Here is a 19,299-nt window from a genome sequence, read left to right on the forward strand (position 1 = left end):
ACCGTGCCCCCTAATAATACCTAAAGTGACCTGGTTGGAGATGATGTGATTTTTTTTAGTGTTGTTATTAGTTCCAAAATTTTGTTTGAATTTGTATGACTTAATTATTTTCTTGACCGTGTAAGTAATTGAATCGGTGACCAGTTGTCAGTGCCAAAATGAATACCTAATCAATAATTCTTAACACAGTGGGCGTTCGTATCGTTTGCTCAGATGCCAGACACCCACTAGGCGGGTTGTTGATACAGACAGCCATAGATAACAACAGGCTATGCCAAAGAACCCACAACCCACCTAGCGGGCGCAAATTGCCACGGCTAGCAGGGTTGACGGTGAAACTAGCAAAGGAGTTTTAATTATTATATTATTTAGACATGCATAAATATACCCAAATTATCATTTCAAGTTATGAGGGTTCAAAAAAACGACGAAGCGCTTCGAGAAAAGGTAGGTAGGTAGTGCCCTTGCGCTTCGCTTTGCTTCAAAACAATTATTCCCAATTTTACAGTTAGCAAAACCCTTTTTTGGCAGTTATTGTTTAGCAAAAAATAACTTTGGTCAAGTTTCATTTTACCAAGTATTATTTAGTCAAATGTATCGTTAGGCATAACTTTAATTTCCCAAAATATTGCATGGCATACGATTTACATCTCAATAGAGAGCTATAGTATTTATATTATTTTTCTTTCATAGCGAGTATTTTTATTTTTATTGTCAATTAAGAAATGTAATACAAACCTTTTATCAGTTTGGCATAATATTTATAGTATGTATGATAATCTTAATTTTACGCGAACGGATGGGATTTGGTGAACGATAACCGTTAAAATAGTATCTCTAATAAACTTTTTAGAATTACATATATTTATAAGAACATAAAATAAATATTCAGTAACTAAGATTCAGTAAACAATTCAGTGTAGTTTGACTTTTTCTCATTTGATCCGAGTGGTAAACTGGTAAAATCTGAGAATAAACCTAATTTAATTCACATCTAAGTATGTAATTACAAAGAGGTCATCTAATTAGGTACTTATGTCATTAATACATCGAATTTACGTACTGATAAGTTAATAACGCAAAGATACACGTTGGTACATAGGTACCTACTTAACTTAAAACCATTTTAACCATTGGGTTACTTAATAATTTTAGTTAACAGAAACAATAAAATGTCTCATGCAGATTTCGTGTCACTTCCAATTACTTACTTGAATTACACGATTTAAAATAACGTCATCGTCATACGTTGGTCATTCCACAAAGGCCATGTCTGGATACGCTAAGTGAATTTGCCCCCAGCGACTTTTGACTTGTATTTTTTTTTTGATGATATGGCTTTATATCAGTAGCAAGTATGCAAAATATCAGCCCCCCAGTTAATAGACATTGATAAAAAAAAAGATCTTTAATATTTTCTTTCTAGCGAGCCGATTTTGACGTGCGTCACATATATTGTGCATATACTGGTGGTACGTTACGTAGGTAACTTGTAGGTAGGTAAGTTTCTACAAGGAACTTGTAGCAACTGTAGAAAGGGACTTAGGGGGATTAGAAATAAGTTGGACACAAATCTAAATAAGGATACGAGCAACAATAAATTTTACGTAATGAAATTGAATTAGATTTTTTTTCTTTGTCATTGGAGCCTTCCCTCAGTCATACACTCACCTAACGTTAAGGTCGGTTTTGGAGCCATTTAAGCAGTCATTGAACTCTGAATCGTTTTGCACAGTGTGAATCATGTTAACGTTATAATAACCGGCCAAGAGCATGTCGGGCCACGCTCAGTGCAGGGTTCCGTAGTTACTCTTCCGTCACAATAAGCTAAACTGGAGCTTAAAGTATAGTAAATTGTTAACCAAGGGATGAAACGGTACCTTTCACCTGAGTTAAACAAATAGACAAATTTGCATTACCAGTACCTAATTAAAATAAGTCTTTTTACTATGAAGGGAAAACTTTTTGCGATAACTCCAAAACAGCTAAACTGATCATGTCCGCTATAGTTTTCATTTAATGTCTTTCTTAAGCTCTACTTTCACGATTTTTTTCATATTTTTTGGACCTATGGTTCAAAAGTTAGAGGGGGGGGACACATTTTTTTTTTCTTTCGGAGCGATTATCTCCGAATATATTCACTTTATCAAAAAATGTTTTTTGAAAACCCCTATTAGTTTTGAAAGACCTTTCCAACGATACCCCACAATCTAGGGTTGAAGCGAAAAAAAAATTTCACCCCCACTTTAAGTGTAGGGGAGGTACCCTAAAAAAAAAAATTTTTAGATTTTATTGTACGACTTTGTCGGCTTTATCGATTTATATATCCATGCCAAATTTCAGCTTTCTAGCACTAACGACCACGGAGCAAAGCCTCGGACAGGCAGACAGACAGACAGACAGACAGACAGACAGACGAACATGGCGAAACTATAAGGGTTCCGTTTTATGCCATTTGGCTACGGAACTCATACTCATAAGTGTTCCTAGTATGTAGGTAAATAAGTATGTATATATAGGTAAAAGTCTCAGTGTAACTATACTTGTTAATGAAAAAAATTAGAAAAAACAATCAACAATCTTGACTTAAAAAACGCTTACAAAATAATAGGTAGGTTAGGTTTCTCTTGAAACCAAAATAATATTAATTATCATACTTATATGCTATACAATTGTTACATATTGGGTGTGAATTATTTTTCAAAACAGTTTTTGAATAAAAAGATAAGTCAAGATTGCTTGCCTTCTTTCTAATGCTAAAGAAAAACGAAGTATAAATGTGTAATTGTATATATTTGCCTGCAATGTAATTGATTTTTTGGACCCAATTGTTACATAGAATAGAATTGTTTTGACATCATCATCAATCTTAATACATACATGTTGTACGGAATATTCATGGCAGAAAAAGAAATTAAGATTTCTTAAAACAAGTAATGTAACATGTAAAAACCTACTATATAAAATTAACTAATAAATGTAATAATTTATTTGAATAACTACCTATATTTTTTTATTTAATTCTGGAAGAAGTACCTAATAAAACATGCATGCCAAAATTATGTAGGCTTCATTATGAATATGTATATTGCACATGCTACTACCACTAGCAAAATAAGCATAATCTGTGGCAGACAGGTAAACAAGCCAACAGCTGCATGTCAGTGAGAGTGATCTCATAATGTGTTTGTTTCCTTAGAATTATGGAATGTGCTTTACACCATTCCACAGTCCTAATATACCTTACCTAATAGACCTTTAATAAGATTTAAATCATTTATAATTTATAATTAAATCATTTTTAAATTCTACTGATTCAAACTTACAGCCAATTTTACTTGTAGGTGTGGTGGGCCGCTAGAGTATAAAGAAAAGTAAAACTATTAGGGTATTTACTCAGCACAACTCCACAATTTAACCTACAGTATCTATAAAAAATATTCCCACTACAGAAAAAAAAGGACATGTTCCAAAAATATAGAGTTGTTGCGTACCTACCTACTTGTTTCAGTTATTAAAAATCATTTAAACTGTTGTTAAAGTTATAATCTAAATCTGTAGGCACTGTTAACGGCCTGATATAAATTAGCCATAACATGACACAGGATAAACTTTGGGGTCAATGTACTTTGTATCTTGGTTATCCATATATGGATTGGTGTAACAATTAATTGCATACTAATTAATGACTACTCAATCATTAGTACCATTGCAAAATCTATTAAGATTATAAACAGCCAAATAATTATATTACTTATTAACCTACCTAAAAGTTGGTAAAACCACATGTATTGTTGTATTAACTTGGTAAAAATAATAGTTTCATAAATAGGAATTAATGTAAGTATTCAATTATTCCTGGTTAATGGATGAAAAGTTAAAAAAATAAATAGAACATTATACAAACTTGAGTTTGTTTACCAACTAAGTAGCTACTAGTTTCTTACCATCATCATGAAAAAACAAGTCTTAATCATGAGTTTATTTGTAATAAAAACTACACCATTTAGAAATGTAAATTACCATACATTCCATGCTTTTGTTTAGGTATATCTTAAGCACATTTGTCATTAGTGATTTACCTAAAAAAAGATATATCCTGTGTGTGTATATCAAAATAAAAGTCTATTGATAACAACAAATCCAATAAGAAAATATTAATCTTAGCGAATAACGATAAATATTCAAACAAAATGTTTAGAAGAAACTTATTAAATTTAAAATGTAAAAAAAATAGCCGCTTCGATGACGTTTCACAGCTGCTTTTGAATCCAAACATATACCGTATATAAGTATATCTAAATTTACTACACGTGCATAATGGAACAATCTTTCAAAGGAATACTTTGGGAAACTGTATGTATAGCAAATTCGTAAATTTTGAAAACGACGTGCTGTTGATAGGAACTCACCCTGTTATTTGAAAAATCCCTAAATATCGGCGACACACACAAACCACGATTTAATTCTAATTTTGCTAAAAGTCGGCACCTCGAAACACACACCGTCGACGCCATCTTTGCACTACGTATGTATAAGTACTAAATATGTGTAATGGCTCGCACCGAATTCTAGGCGCCACAAAACAGCAGTGATATATATCTCAAAATTGAACCTGTAACAAAGTGATTGTTTTAAATGACATGGGCGGTAAAAGTATAAAATCGATATATTTTATTTATTTTACTAATAATGTTTTCGGAACTCTTTTCGAACTGCGCTAATTTGTACACAATTTAAAAGGACCACTGTTATGGTTACGAAACAACATTACATTCTAAACTATTTATAATATGATTTATAACACAGCAATAAACATACCTTATTATTTTTATCAATCAATTTTAACTCCATAGAGAGAAGTACATATTCGCAAAACCCGCCTTTTTTCCTCCGGGTGGTATTCTGACAGCTGCGTTCTATAAACCATAGATTTAATTTCACTTATTGTAAAGTTTTATTTACACGTACGGACCATATACATTGATATACATGTACGAAGAAATTTATAGGAATTCTCTGCATTTTTCAGAATACCTCAAATAGTTTATCTGTTGACATCAAAAATGACATGACATGACAACTTCTCTCACCGATTGTTTCGATTGTCACGTACGATACCGTTGAAGATATTTATTTGTAGCAATGGCTGTACCGGATTATAAACTTAGTGCAGTTTTATATGGCCATTCCTTAGACGTGCGATGTGTGGCGAAGACCAAAGAATCTTGTATATTGTCTGCCTCTCGCGACCGAACCGCTAAATTATGGCACCCTGAAGGGTTAGTGTTTTTGAACAATCATCTCTCGACTTTAGTGCAAATTCTTTGTATAGTTGAAATTTTGTTGATTAATCAGGGACTTTTTTGTTCATTCCGATCAGGGTTAAAGATTTCATCAACGCAGTCACTTATAAAGGGCACAAAAACTTCGTTTCATGTATTTGTTGGCTGCCACCTTGCGAAGCTTTTCCAGAGGGTATCGTAGTGACCGGCAGCAACGACAACACAATTTTAGGCTATAACTTGCAAGATGGCAGCATCGTGTTGACGCTGGAAGGTCATGAAAATGCTGTGTGTAGTGTCACACCAGCTTCTGATTCAGGAATTTTGTTAAGGTATGTTATTCATGACTAAAGTTAATTGTGGTTGGTTTTCATAAATCATGTTTAATGTTACGTAACTATGTTTTGTTTGTATGTGGTGGTAGCCGAGTGGATATGACGTCCGACTTTCAATCCGGAGGTCGCGGGTTCAAACCCAGGCTCGTACCAATGAGTTTTTCGGAACTTATGTACGAAATATCATTTGATATTTACCACTAGCTTTCCGGTGAAGGAAAACATCGTGAGGAAACCTGCATACATCTGTGAAAAAATTCAAAGGTGTATGTGAAGTCCCCAATCCGCATTGGGCTAGCGTGGGGACTATAGCCCGTGCCCTCTCGCACATGAAAGGAGGCTTGTGCCCAGCAGTGGGACGTATATAGGCTGAATTATTATTATTTTATTAACTATGTTTTAGTTCAAGTTGGGACAGCACAGCCAAAGTATGGAATGTCAACAATCCCCACGCCACTCCCTTGACGTTGAAAGGGCACCAGGCAGCAGTGTGGGCAGTGGTGGAGCTGGGTAATGGGACATATGCCACAGCCTCGGCTGATAAGACTATCAAGCTGTGGAAAAAGGATGGATCTCTTATAACCACACTGGCAGGTAATTCTTTATTAGAAAAAATATTTAGAATTGAATTGAAATAGCCTTTATTCCTGACACTTAATTTTACATTTTCTTTAAGAGTTATACAAGTATACACTTATTTATTTATTTATTTATTTATGTTTTTACTCTTTCTGTTTCGTTTTCTTTGTCAGGCTGTCTTTGACATAGGCCTCCTCCAGGCCGTGCCACTCCTCGCATTTTTTGAGAGTCTTCTCGAGTCTTCAGGAAAGTCATCTTCCCATATTTTGTACAGTTTGCATTGGGGTTTTTTCTTTCCTCTTGGGTACCATTTTGTGACATCTTTTGTCCATTTGTCCTTTTGTTAGCGCATCGTGTGCCCTGTCCATTTCCATTTGAGAGTACAGATTTTTTGGGAAACATCTGGGCATTTGGACTGATGTTTTAAATTAACTCTTTCAATGCCAAGAGCCACTAAAGTGGTAGTGTGCTGTCGTGCCTTCCACGCCAACAACCACTCAAGGGGTCATGGCAGACGCTGTCAAAGCAATATTACTGTTGACAGATAAGGTTTAAATTAGTTTCTCACTAGTTGAGATGTTGGCGTGCATGACACATTTTGACGCGAGAGAGAAAGCGTTCAAAAGATTAAAAGAAGACCTTATCAATGCATTAGCCGAGTCCACACAAAACTAGCATATGTGCGAGGCACGTCTACACTGGCCGGTTCGTGCGCGAAGAAATTGCCTCGCGCGTATGCTCCCTCTGTGTGGACCCGGCTATTGCCATGGCTTTCATTATTAAAAAAAGCGGCCAAGTACGAGTCGGACTCGCTCATGAAGGGTTCCGTACCATTTATGACGTATTAAAAAAAACTACCTACTAGATCTCCTTCAAACCAATTTTCGGTGGAAGTTTGCATGGTAATGTATATCATATATTTTTTTTAGTTTTATCATTCTGTTATTTTAGAAGTTATAGGGAGGGGGGGGGGGGGGACACATTTTACCACTTTGGAAGTGTCTCTCGCGCAAACTATTCAGTTTAGAAAAAAATGATATTAAAAACCTCAATATCATTTTTGAAGACCTATCCATAGATACGCCACACGGTATGGTTTTGATGAAAAGAAAAACTACTTACTAGATCTCGTCCAAATCAATTTTCGGTGGAAGTTTGCATGGTAATGTACATCATATATTTTTTTTAGGTTTATCATTCTCTTATTTTAGAAATTACAGGGGGGGGAGACACATTTTACCACTTTGGAAGTGTCTCTCGCGCAAACTATTCAGTTTAGCAAAAAATGACACCTATTAGAAACCTCAATATCATTTTTGAAGACCTATCCATAAATACACCACACATATGGGTTTGATGAAAAAAAATTATTGTTTTTTTTTCTATTTTTGTGTGAAAATCTTAATGCGGTTCATATAATACATCTATTTACCAAGTTTGTTCTTATACTTTCGGAAAAAAGTGGCTGTGACATAAACAGACAGACAGACGGGCATGACGAATCTATAAGGGTTCCATTTTTGCCATTTGGCTACGGGACCCTAAAAATCAAAAGCCAATCCAAATTATAAAATAAGCCTGATTTAATTTTTCCTTTGTAAAAACAAGTAAATTTAACCTATAAACTGTATTATAACTACGAGTTGCAAAATTTCGCGAAACAGAAAAACTTTTTGAAAGAAGAGGAAATAGAGATTGAGGGATGGAGAGACAAGGGAGCTGCCCCCAGCATAGAGTACCAAGGCTTTGTGACATTATTATAAATTTTATACTAAAATTACATTTATACTTACTGCTCTGGCGCAGTGACCCGAAGTGGATCTTGGCCTCCGACACCAAAAACCGCCATGCTTCTCTTTCCAAAACCGTTTCTGTCCAGTCGACGGTGCTGAGTTCGCTCAGGGCTTTTTGCACTTTGTCTCTCCAGCGGTACCTAGGGCACCCAGACATTTATACTAAAATGAAAAATTGTTCTGGACAAAATGTGACATTCAAACATTTCATTGTCATTTTAGTATGTGGAATATGAATACAGGGTCTAGCAATCTTCCCCATGTGTCACTTTATGTTATGGCACTATATTTCTTTCAGCAGAGTGGTGGAAGTGTCATGTCATGTATTATGATGATCTGGTACCCACAACACAAACCATATTGAGCTTGGGTTGTGGGTACCCTAGTGTGGGACTAAGACGCTCTGTGTAAGATTGTCCCCTAATATTTTTTTATTTACCAGGTCACACTGACTGTGTGCGAGGGCTAGCTGTGGCTGGTCCGGATTCATTCCTGAGCTGCTCCAATGACGCGTCCATCAGGCTGTGGGCTAACAAAGGAGAGTGCCTTAACACTTACTATGGACATTCTAATTATATTTATAGGTAAGTTGTAATAACACAACACAGTGTTATTAATAGGAAGTTTAGTCAGCCATTATTTTATTGTTCTTCAAGAAACAAGTTTGTGTGAATTTGGTTACTAGCATGCTTAAATGGTAGTTGCAATATTTTTATTTGTTTTAAATATTAACCCTTTGAACGCCAGGCCTGTCGTACGTGGCGCGTAATCGTGAACCTTGTCGGTACGCATGAAGGTTGATATTGGGCTGTAGCCGCGCGCGTCATATGACGTCTTTGGCGGTCAAAAGGTTAAAAGAAATCTATTAATTGCAATTAGGTGTAATACAGTCAAAGAATTTAACTTTGTCACGGTGCCAATATGACAATCAATATGAAAGTCACTAGGGACTGCAGGATCGATCACACGCACCCGTACAGGTTTCATCTCTTGAAACCACTTGCATGATCAGGACTGCCATTGGAGGATAAAATTAAGTAGAAGTCTCTTTTCTTCTTCCTAGTATAGTCCTTGCTTTTGCCATGCTATCCCTGATGTACCTTAATAATAATTTCATCATATTTGACTTTTGTTGCCAGTATAAGCATTCACCCGGGCCTGAACGGCTGGGCGACGTGTGGCGAGGACGGCTCGGTGCGGCTCTGGTCAGCCGGGGACTGCGTGCGAGAGATCCGTCTGCCGGTGCATTCAGTCTGGAGCGTCGCTTGCATGGACAATGGAGACATTGTTACTGGTAAACTTCTTTTTCATATTTGATCTGATAGTAGTTGCTTACACTATGTGATGTTACAAAGTGATCCTCTAAATGAATTAAGCAGGGTTTTCACTCTTGACATTACAGAAAATGTTTTAGTTTTGACTTTGTAAGTAAAGAGGTCTAAATACAAGGCTTTCCGTTTTCTCGGTGTTCTCTGTATGTATTCTGGATTCACTAAATTTTTATTTACGAAATCCGTCTGTACCTACTTATCCATCATTTTGCCTTTTTTTCTGTAGGCTCCCCAATTTGTTTTTCGGTTGGTTCGCCTGTTACATTATACACTATATATAAACTGGAATCTGTATTTATAAACTTGCATTAGAACTGTAATTTTAATATCATTTGTACGTAACAAATGTATTTATATGTCCAGGATCCAGTGACGGCTTAGTCCGAGTCTTCACCAAAGACCCGGCGCGCTACGCCGACGAGGCGACGCTCAAGCAGTTCGAAGAAGACGTCGAGAAGCTGGCAGCCGCCTCGCAGCAGGAGATCGGAGGGTTTAAGCTATCTGAGTAAGTATCGAGTATTGTCTCGTTTTCTCCAAATACTTATACTTATTTACTTAGTTGGCGCAATGACCCAAAATGAGTCTTGGCTTCCGAAACAAGAGCACGCCATTTTGCTCGGTCCTGTGCGCTTTCACCAGCGCCGAGCTTACGGTGATACTCTCTATCCGCCAACCTAATGCTTCAGAAATTTAATAAATATTGAATGCTCTGTACACGATGTTGCTCTATGAGTTCCGTATCAGAATGTTAAATACATAAACCTACTTAGCTAATACATATTATTTATAGGTAAGCATGCAAGGTGGTGTAAAGTGCCATCACTGTTTTATTTTAACAGTTTTAGGTTTTGACAAGTCATGGTGCTTTTTGGTCCAATGGTGTAAAGGTGCGTCCGAATGTATCCAAGGCGACTCATTATTAGTACAAATATGCAAGTCTCGCGTAAACCGCGCAATCTAAGGCAAAATTGAGTCTACACTCGCGGCGCATTAGCTAAATTTTTATGCACCTGTTTATTGTTGAAGACCATTATTCAGTCATGTTGCTGTATCACTAATCAGGGACTTAAATAACAGGACATGTACTAAGGGCCAGGTGCACCGACCACAGTTCACAGACTGATCAACGTCACGCAGCAGAGATCTATTAAACTTCCCATACAATAATATTTAACAAACTTTTAAACTGTGACAGACAGTTTAGTACAACCGACCCTAAGTCCATAAGCAATTGATTTTATACTTTACTACTGGTAAATAGGGACTTTTTTAACTCTGTCTATATTTATTTCCAGATTGCCCGGCCCAGAAATCCTACTGGAGCCGGGCAAAACGGACGGTCAGACAAAACTGGTCCGTCGCGGCACCAACGTGAAGTGCTACTCGTGGAACGCGGCCGCCAGCAGCTGGGACGAGGTCGGCGACGTCATGGGCGCCAACCCGCCCGCCGAGGGCAAGACCATGTTCCAGGGGAAAGTGAGTCTGCTGTACTAGAGCCGGCTATACATACGGATGGCCAATGTAAACTATTCCATCGCAGTATAACACTCATCTTAACACTTTCCTAGTTTTATAAACGACCTGACTCCGCTTTTGCAACTTAATCCGAGAACAGGCGCAGGCACAGATTTTTACGAATTAGACCATGTGACTATCCAATTCAGAGGGGAAACTTGGGCTTGAATATTGGAAATATGGCCGCCGGTAATTTCACTTTGGCATTTTATCATAATGCTAGTATATTTCCAGGAGTATGACTTCGTGTTCAGCGTGGACATCAAGGACGGCGCTCCGCCGCTGAAGCTGCCGTTCAACAAGACCGAGGACCCCTGGGTCGCCGCACAAGCCTTCATACACAAGTCAGTGCCAGTGCTTACTAATATTCCTTTAACTAGTTACTTTAATTGCGTTGCGTAAAAGATACATATTTCACTACAAATTGTGCAATGAATTTGTACCAAAATCATTAATACAAAATCAACCTTATAAAACATACAATTTATAAATTGGTTGTAATTTATACAATTACACTGCAAAACAGTTTATACAATTTTATTGATTAAGTGGTTAAAAGCTTTAAAATTGTGTTTGTCTCAATTGAGGCTGTTTTTTGTGAGGATCAAATGTCTATTTGTGACGAACTTTATTAAAGCGTATGATTATATTTTTATGGTTCTACAAATAAGATCGTGTCAGATATTTTTGCGGCCTACGTTGTGTAACATATTATTAGAGGTGACTGTACTTGCATAATGATATTGATTGAAACCAACATTAAATCACATAATTATTTCAAAATATATTTATGTTTCAGACATGACTTGCCTCAAGTGTACTTAGAACAAGTTGCAAACTTTATCATCACAAATGCCAAGTTGGATTCGCTGCCCGCTTCAAGTAATGGGTAAGTTTAGCTGACCACTTCTGATATTATTTTATACATAGACACATTGGAATACAGAGCTGGATTGTCTATCGGCTGTAATAAATTAAGATCTGACGTGTATGGTCGTAGATAACTGATCGATAGAACTTATTTATCTACCATGTTTCTGTGGCATCAACTGACAGTAACCCCTGGAATTCCGCGGACGCGATATTATGTCGACAAAAAAGTTAGGTGCGGACGCGACTTAACACACGCCGCTTTATAGAAAATTTACGAAAAGTCTAAAACCTCTGGGACTGAGATTGTTAATATAGGTGCACAACTGCTGCGGCTGGGAACGGGGAAGTCAGGAGGTTCAAATTTGAATGAATCCGACTAAAGCGTGAAAGCGCCTTATTTGTTTGTATCCGGGAGTGGAGAATGGAACCGAGATCTGTTTATTTATTTATTTAATACGTAGGACTTCAAAATAAATTTATTCACAACCCAAGCCTTAAGCCCTCCAATGACGGAACGCGGATCCGCGTACGAGGAAACTATTAGAAAAAAAAGAATTCCAAGACACGAGAGTTCAAACGGTAAATGAACCACCGTTATCGCATTACAGGTACTTCGACCCGTTCACGGGCTCGTCCCGCTACGTGCCGGGCTCGGCGCCGCCCGCGCCCGCGCCGCCCGCGCCGGCCGCGGCCGACCCCCTCACCGGCGCCGCCGCCTACTCCACGGCCAACGCGCAAACGCAACCACTCTCGCAACCCGACGAGAAGCCGCTCATACCGCACGACGCTTACATCAGGTAAACCTTAACAACACACTATAGATTTATTGTATTATTCATAAACGCTAAAAACCTAAATTACCTCATAATTGTTTGTTTTATTCTGTCATTTTGACTTATATATTTGTAATAAAGAGATAATTAACTAATTGAGGCATCTAAAATTTTATGAGTATAGGGGATAGCCATTAACCCTTTGAACGCCAAAGACGACAACTGACGCGCGCCGCTCCAACCCAATCAACCTTCGTTCATTCCGACAACGTTCACGATGACGCGCCGATAGGCGTGGCATTAATGGGTTATTGGCATCCCTCTCATAAGATAGTGTAAATCAGTGGTTCCCAAAGTTGGCTGGGCTCCGACTCACCTAAAAAAACTGCCATTTTTGGGGCCCAACTCTTGGCGGTCTTAAAATATTATTGGTAACGCTCAAATTTCCCAGTAGTTAAAGTAGTTTCAGGGCTCACTCAATATTCGCTCGTAACCAACAGTTTGAGAAATGCTGGTGTAAATGACAACCAGTATCACCGTACAGAAATATTAAGTAAAGAAAGAGTAGTCACTCCATACATCAGTTTTCTTAACAAAACGCGAGTTATTTCGTAGTCGAAATCTACCGTCAAGTAGCGGAATTTATCAGTACTGCTAGTTGACAATAGATGTCGCGACGAACGAAAACTCTGTTTTCAACTCCTTCTGTTTGTAATATTAGTTGTAAACTGTTTTGGCAATACATTTTTCGTCTGGTGTCAAGTAGCGGTACTGATAAATCCACTATTAGACGCTAGATGTCGACTACGAAATAACTGGCGTTTGGGTAAAAAAACTTATGTACGTAGTTACCACTCTTTCTTTACCGTTATATTTCTCTATGGTATCACTTAACCCAGTTTTCGTCCATAAGTTTGTTCTTATCAAACCTACCCCACTATTAAAGATACTATAAAACATCGGCCAATTTGATCATTGCATGCCATATTACTACAGTCTACGTCGTTTAATTCCTTCAGATTCGATCAAGCGAACCTGACTGCGATCCACGACAAGCTAAAAGAATTCAACAGTAAAGTGGGAGACGGCCTGAGCGCCCTGACTGAGCAACAACTAGCTGATATTGTTAAATTAGGCGAACTGGTAAGTAAACCTATGTATCCAGCCCCACATATTTATCTATACACATCTAAATCAAATCCATTGCAAATGTTTTTAAATTTTAACCTCCAGCCGCCCAGATACCTATAGAAAGGCCTTCCATTCCATTGTATTTTGAATTTTTATTTGCCAGTTTGATTTTTGGGTGGCTAGGGAAAAGAACATGTAAAAGAGTAACCATAATAATTTAATTGAAGGTTTAATCAAACACTACGAGCAAAAAATATCTATCATTGGGTCTGTTCCAACCATATTAACTGTAGGATCCTAAGGGCAAAAAACATCGTTTGGCACGTCTCGAAGCATGTCGAGCGATATATTATCTAAATTACAAAAATGCCTTCTTTAAAATTATCATGTCTAGAGAATATTGCAAATAAAAATAAAACGTTACATATATTGCTATTATTTATAAAGATTTATTTTATTTTCAGAATAGCACTTATAATCCAGAAACGATAGCATTATTGAAGAAAACTTTAGAATGGCCAAAAGGTAACTCTACAAGCTTTTCCTATTATGTACCTAAGACAACAGTTAATTAATAAGTTTAACAACATTGGTTTACACTTTCAGAAATCCTCTTCCCGGTATTGGACGTGACGCGGCTAGCAGTTAGAAATAAAGAAGTGAACGGCCAAATGTTCGACACGACGTATGGGCCGGACTTCGTCAAATACTTATTGACTTTGTTAGCTCCAGGTATGTGAATGCTTGGGGCTGTTATACTTGGTGGTAAGGTCCGACCGAGAACGCTTTTTCTGTCTCGGCCGAGAACGAGACCGAGACCGAGATTCAATGGTATTCTCGGTATTCTCGGCCGAGACCGAGACCGAGACCGAGAATTTATAAAATAGAAGAAAAAAACACGATTTTTGCAATCAAAATGTTTTAATAGTCGAAATTCGATGGTTTATCAGAAAAAGGTTTCATGGCCACTTCGTAGCGCTATTAAATAAATAGTATTTTTAGGGTTCCGTAGCCAAAATGGCAAAAACCCTTATAGTTTCGCCATTGCCGTCTGTCTGTGTCTGTCCGTATGTCACAACCATTTTACTCGAAAACTAAACGATATATTTTATAACGATATATGGAATGAAGGTGTATTATGTAATGTAAGTCGCATCTTAGTAAGGTAAATAATTAAGCTGTAATAAATACTTTTTCAGGAAAATGATTTTGAATATTTTCTTATTAAAATGAAGGAAGTGCCACGAACATTCGCTCTTTTGCTTGTCTGGCTTTTTGTATTGTATGAAGGTACGGAACCCTCCATTATGCGTTGCCCGACACTTGGCCGGTTTTTCTACTGCGGATGTGCACAAAAAGAGGTACAGTAACAATAATCAGAATTAAAAAAGTTATATATTGTTACCCAAAAAACGTAATTTTTCAGCGTTATGGTCCGTTAAATTGTGACAATGCTCGTCGTTTAACTGGTCAGTTAGGGACCTGCTACTAAGCTAAGCCATATTAAATGAAAATCAACTTATGTCTGAAAAACCACACCGCGAGTTTCGTCAAAATTGCATAGAAGCATCCGCAAAGTTAGCATGAAATTATGTCCAATATTCCACAACAGTAATCCGCCACAGGTATTGTTTTGTACTTACCTACTGCTTTACCTTTTCCCGTAAACAAAAATATATTCAGTATCAAAATATCCAGTGTCATCTTACACCCACATCAAGTTAATTTAAGTTACATGTCAATAACAATATACACTCATTTATTAACTCTTCCGCAATTACAACGACCACAAAACGAAAAGAACCAAAGAACAAGTCATTACTGGCAACCGAGCCTATCCGATCCCAACGCCGTATTTGATAAGTAATTGGCTTAAAATGTGGGTACGAAACCAATCAAAATCACAAAAACGTCACACCAAGCGGGCGAAGCAACCAACGGGAGGCTTTGAAACGGGCGCTCGTGCGCGGTAAATTAAAAATCCACCAATGATAACATACTGCCTAGTCTCGGTCTCGGCAAGAATCTCGGCCCATTTTGGCCGAGAGCCGAGACCGAAATCTCGGCCCGATTTTTGGCCGAGAATGCCGAGACCGAGACCGAGACCGAGATCTCGGTCGGACCTTACTTGGTGGGTAGCATTGTTCTAAATAAATAGATAAATGTAGGTAATATATAAGAAAATATAATTTGCATTTTTTATAATTTTGCGAAATTAAGTTGACATTTCGTCAGGTGACAAGCAAAAGTCACTAATTACTAAAAAAAAAAATAAACAAAAATCAACCATATTCTGTTGATAACACGGTTCACTATGGCTATGAACTTGTGGTGGTACTTAGTGACTTTTGCTTGTCATCCGTAAATAATTAACTGATTCGTACATGTACTAAGAGCAACACTCATAACCCCTTATTACTTATAATTGTCTAAATTTCATATATTTTGTATGATTTAAATGTACGATAATGCATTTGTGAGATTTACCGTAACTTTTAGCCGACGCGATAGCGCATATTGTAGAATTCTAGCGATAAACCATTTGGGAGATGCACGTAGGCAGGTACAGGCAGGGGGGTAGGCAGCTGCTGCAGAGCTCAAATTTCCATATCAACTTGCCCCTCCCCCTAGTTCACTGGCTGACTACGCCCTTGATTGGGGATCCTTACCCGCGACAGCCGCCGCAGCCGGAAGGCGGAAGCGGCCCCTCATACCCCCCAGGGGGGTATCGAACGAAATCCAGTCCCAGGATGTCACATTTTTTGGGGATCCTTACATATTTGCAATAAGTTAACAGAGTTAATATAATATAATTTTCAGGTAATATCCCGGCGAACCAAATGCTAGCGATGCGCGTGCTAGTGAACGCGTTCAGCGACCTGCCCGGCGAGATGCTCGTGCTCGCCGCCCGCGAGGCCGTCGTGCACTGCATCACCTGTCTCACGCAGCTCAGCGCCAACGCGCAGGTACGATAGGGATGGGAATATGCTATCGCTGTTTTGTCATTCAGGCGACGTGCGAGCTCCTATAATTAGCTATAGCTACTTTTCATGCTAGAGAACTATAATCGACAGCTGTTGCAAGTCTTTACTATTAGATACTAGACTCACTAGTAATGTATGATGTAACAGTATTTTACTCTATTTTAGAGCTTTATCTATAAAGACAATGTTTGTTTCAACGTTCCATACACTATAGTGTCAAAGCTATCTCAACCGAGCCGACTTCCAAAAAACAGTCTTTCGGTATAAAAGTTTTGTAAAATGAATCATAATTCTAACAAATCTATTTTTCATTAATAGATAGCAGCGGCATCTCTCCTACTGAACTTGTCGGTGGCGCTGGCGCAACAGAGCGACTCCGCCGACCTCGCCGACTGCATCCTCAACCTGCTTAGCAAGATCACTGACAATGAAGCCTATTTCAGGTAAGATGAATTGCACTTTACAGTTTGTCGTACTACGTTTAGAAAAACAAACAATTTGTAAACATGCATCTTTTTTGGCTAATATTCTCTTTTACATTGTAAAGGCAAAAGAGGTTCGCGAAACCTCCGTAAAAAATGGTAACTCGAGGAAAACAAAAGTAGATTGCGAAATATCTTTTCATATTAAGGAGGATAGAGGACGTTTTTCATAAAGCTCCTCTACTACGAAAAACGTCTTGAGTTTTGTACCTGAATATTATTATCAAAGACAGTTAAATTCGTATCTACGGCCAAACTCAAATAAATATTTGTTTACTCACACAAGTAAACGGCCTAACCGGAATTCGAGCCATCGGTTACTACCATATCTACCAACTTTGTTATTAAGAGGTTATTAAAATGAATAAACCATTGTTGTTTACAGAGGTTTAGTCGGTCTCGGCACGCTGCTGGCCGAGGCGCCCAGCCGGGCCGCGCTCCGGAGCCGGGTGGCGGCGCGCCCGGCCGTGCGCGGCCGCCTCGCGCGCGACGCCGGCCGCGCCGACAAGCTCGCCGTCTGCTCGCGCCAGATCCTCGGCCTTTTATAATGATGACAAGCCGCGTAGCAAATGCTCACTTATAAAAATACGGTCGTTTAGATCTGGCAACACTTGCACCCGGTTTAAAATACACCTTTTAATGCCGGCTTATTTTGGGTCCTCTCCGAACTTTTCCTTGAGAACGCGAACGTATTGAGAAATCTTCATCAAAATTAACCGCTTCATTTGACAAACAGGGGGAACGAACGGCGGCCTCAGGAGGCTTCAGCTTGCTATTGTTAGTAACCGGTTTATTGGTTCTAAACCGGTTAAACCTAAATAAAACTATAAAGAACAACACCTGAAACCGGATTGGAAACTAATTTTGGAACAAAACTAAAATAAAAATGAAATACGTCAAATATACACCATGGGCTGGTAAAACCCGACATATTTTAAAGGTGTATAACCGCATTTAGAGACTAAAATGTCATATAAGGTTTTCTGAAATTGGTCTTAATTCAGAGATAATGACAGTTATTGTGAAACACGTCTTTTTGGCTGCGACGCTGCCACTATGTGACTTGGTTTAGACATAACTACGACATACATTTTAAGTTTTAAAGGAAACTCGCAATTTTTATTTGTTAATTAATTATAAAAAAACTTATTCGTTGTAATGTGTTTTTTTTTCGCCAAGTTGTAAAAAGAAATGTAATACCTGTGGTATGCAAAAACTCAAAAAATATCTCTTTTGTCAATTTTTTTTCTTGCCAAATTTGACCAAAATCCATAAAACATTTTTTGCTCCTTAAGACCTCAGGAATTCGTGGTAAACTTCTGTCTGGTATTACCAGCCCACGGTGTATAATAACGTTTGTTTAAATTTACAAAAACCGTACCCAAGCCATAAATGGTATTCAGAATACGTGCGTATAACATGACATGTAATTGCGTTTGAAAAATTACAAATATGCCACTGTTACTGCATTTCGCCCGTGCTATTCGTTGAATTATTTAGTAATAATGTGGCAAGTCACATTTTCTTAATCGGGAGTGCTAGGAGAAAAGGTCCTCATTGTAATATCAACGGAAAGAATAATATGTATTGTAATATTCATTTTATATGCTAACTAATCTATCTACTGCCAAACTGTGATGAACTTTTATAAAATAATAACGATGTTCAAAGATTTAAAGCAATTGTGAAATATCATGTTCTGGTTTGTACTCTTCTCGCTGTAAAATAATCTCCATAAGAAGGCTGTTAATGTTAACGAATGATTTTCGCTTAATTCTTAGTGTTGACTTGAACAATTGAACACTTTATTTTTCGTAAACCCGCTACAAGCCTCAATTAGCTATTGATCGGTTGTCCTAAACTGTCTTTTTGACTCATGTATTTGTAAGAAATGTATAATACATAATTGAACTAATAGAGGCTTGTAAACTTTATGAATTAAGGGGGTTAATATTTATGACAAAATATTCACATTTCAAAGCAATAATTTTCATACATGTGCCGATCACGTGCCCAGTTTTGAAAGAAACACAAACTTTATATATAAACACTATTTAATGATCTTATTTTAATATGTAATAAAGTTATAATACATAATTTACAGTTGCTATGTATCGATAACAGCGGTGTTTATGTTCAATAGCAAAGATTAAATAATTTTAATATAAAAATAATTTTATTTTACAACATTGAGGTGTATGTACCTTCAGCATTCAAC

At 37.7% G+C, this 19,299-nt stretch overlaps 2 protein-coding genes across 3 annotated transcripts in view; one reads left to right on the forward strand and one right to left on the reverse strand.

The window, feature by feature from the left end:
- LOC133519833 (calcium uniporter protein, mitochondrial) overlaps window positions 1-4,913 on the reverse strand; it is a 151,342-nt gene extending 146,429 nt beyond the window's left edge. Inside the window, exon 1 of one of the 2 annotated variants that reach the window (XM_061853957.1) lies at window positions 4,413-4,898. In XM_061853957.1, coding sequence (XP_061709941.1) covers window positions 4,413-4,517 — 105 coding nt within the window. In that variant the 5' untranslated portion in view covers window positions 4,518-4,898. Of the gene's footprint in view, window positions 1-4,412 lie in introns of both variants that reach the window. The other variant, XM_061853958.1, reaches the window with a different exon arrangement.
- Window positions 4,914-5,078: 165 nt separating this feature from the next.
- On the forward strand, window positions 5,079-19,255 carry LOC133519845 (phospholipase A-2-activating protein). Its single transcript, XM_061853976.1, has 16 exons — window positions 5,079-5,282; window positions 5,384-5,617; window positions 6,024-6,214; window positions 8,435-8,576; window positions 9,132-9,286; window positions 9,687-9,828; window positions 10,619-10,799; window positions 11,073-11,182; window positions 11,638-11,727; window positions 12,320-12,508; window positions 13,504-13,627; window positions 14,080-14,140; window positions 14,222-14,347; window positions 16,436-16,581; window positions 16,918-17,042; window positions 17,467-19,255. Exons 1-16 carry the CDS (start codon window positions 5,146-5,148, stop codon window positions 17,627-17,629), a joined length of 2,316 nt encoding a protein of 771 aa, XP_061709960.1. The 5' UTR covers window positions 5,079-5,145; the 3' UTR covers window positions 17,630-19,255.
- Window positions 19,256-19,299: the final 44 nt, after the last annotated feature.

This window comes from Cydia pomonella, chromosome 7 (assembly GCF_033807575.1).
Source record: "Cydia pomonella isolate Wapato2018A chromosome 7, ilCydPomo1, whole genome shotgun sequence".
NCBI classification, from domain to species: domain Eukaryota; kingdom Metazoa; phylum Arthropoda; class Insecta; order Lepidoptera; family Tortricidae; genus Cydia; species Cydia pomonella.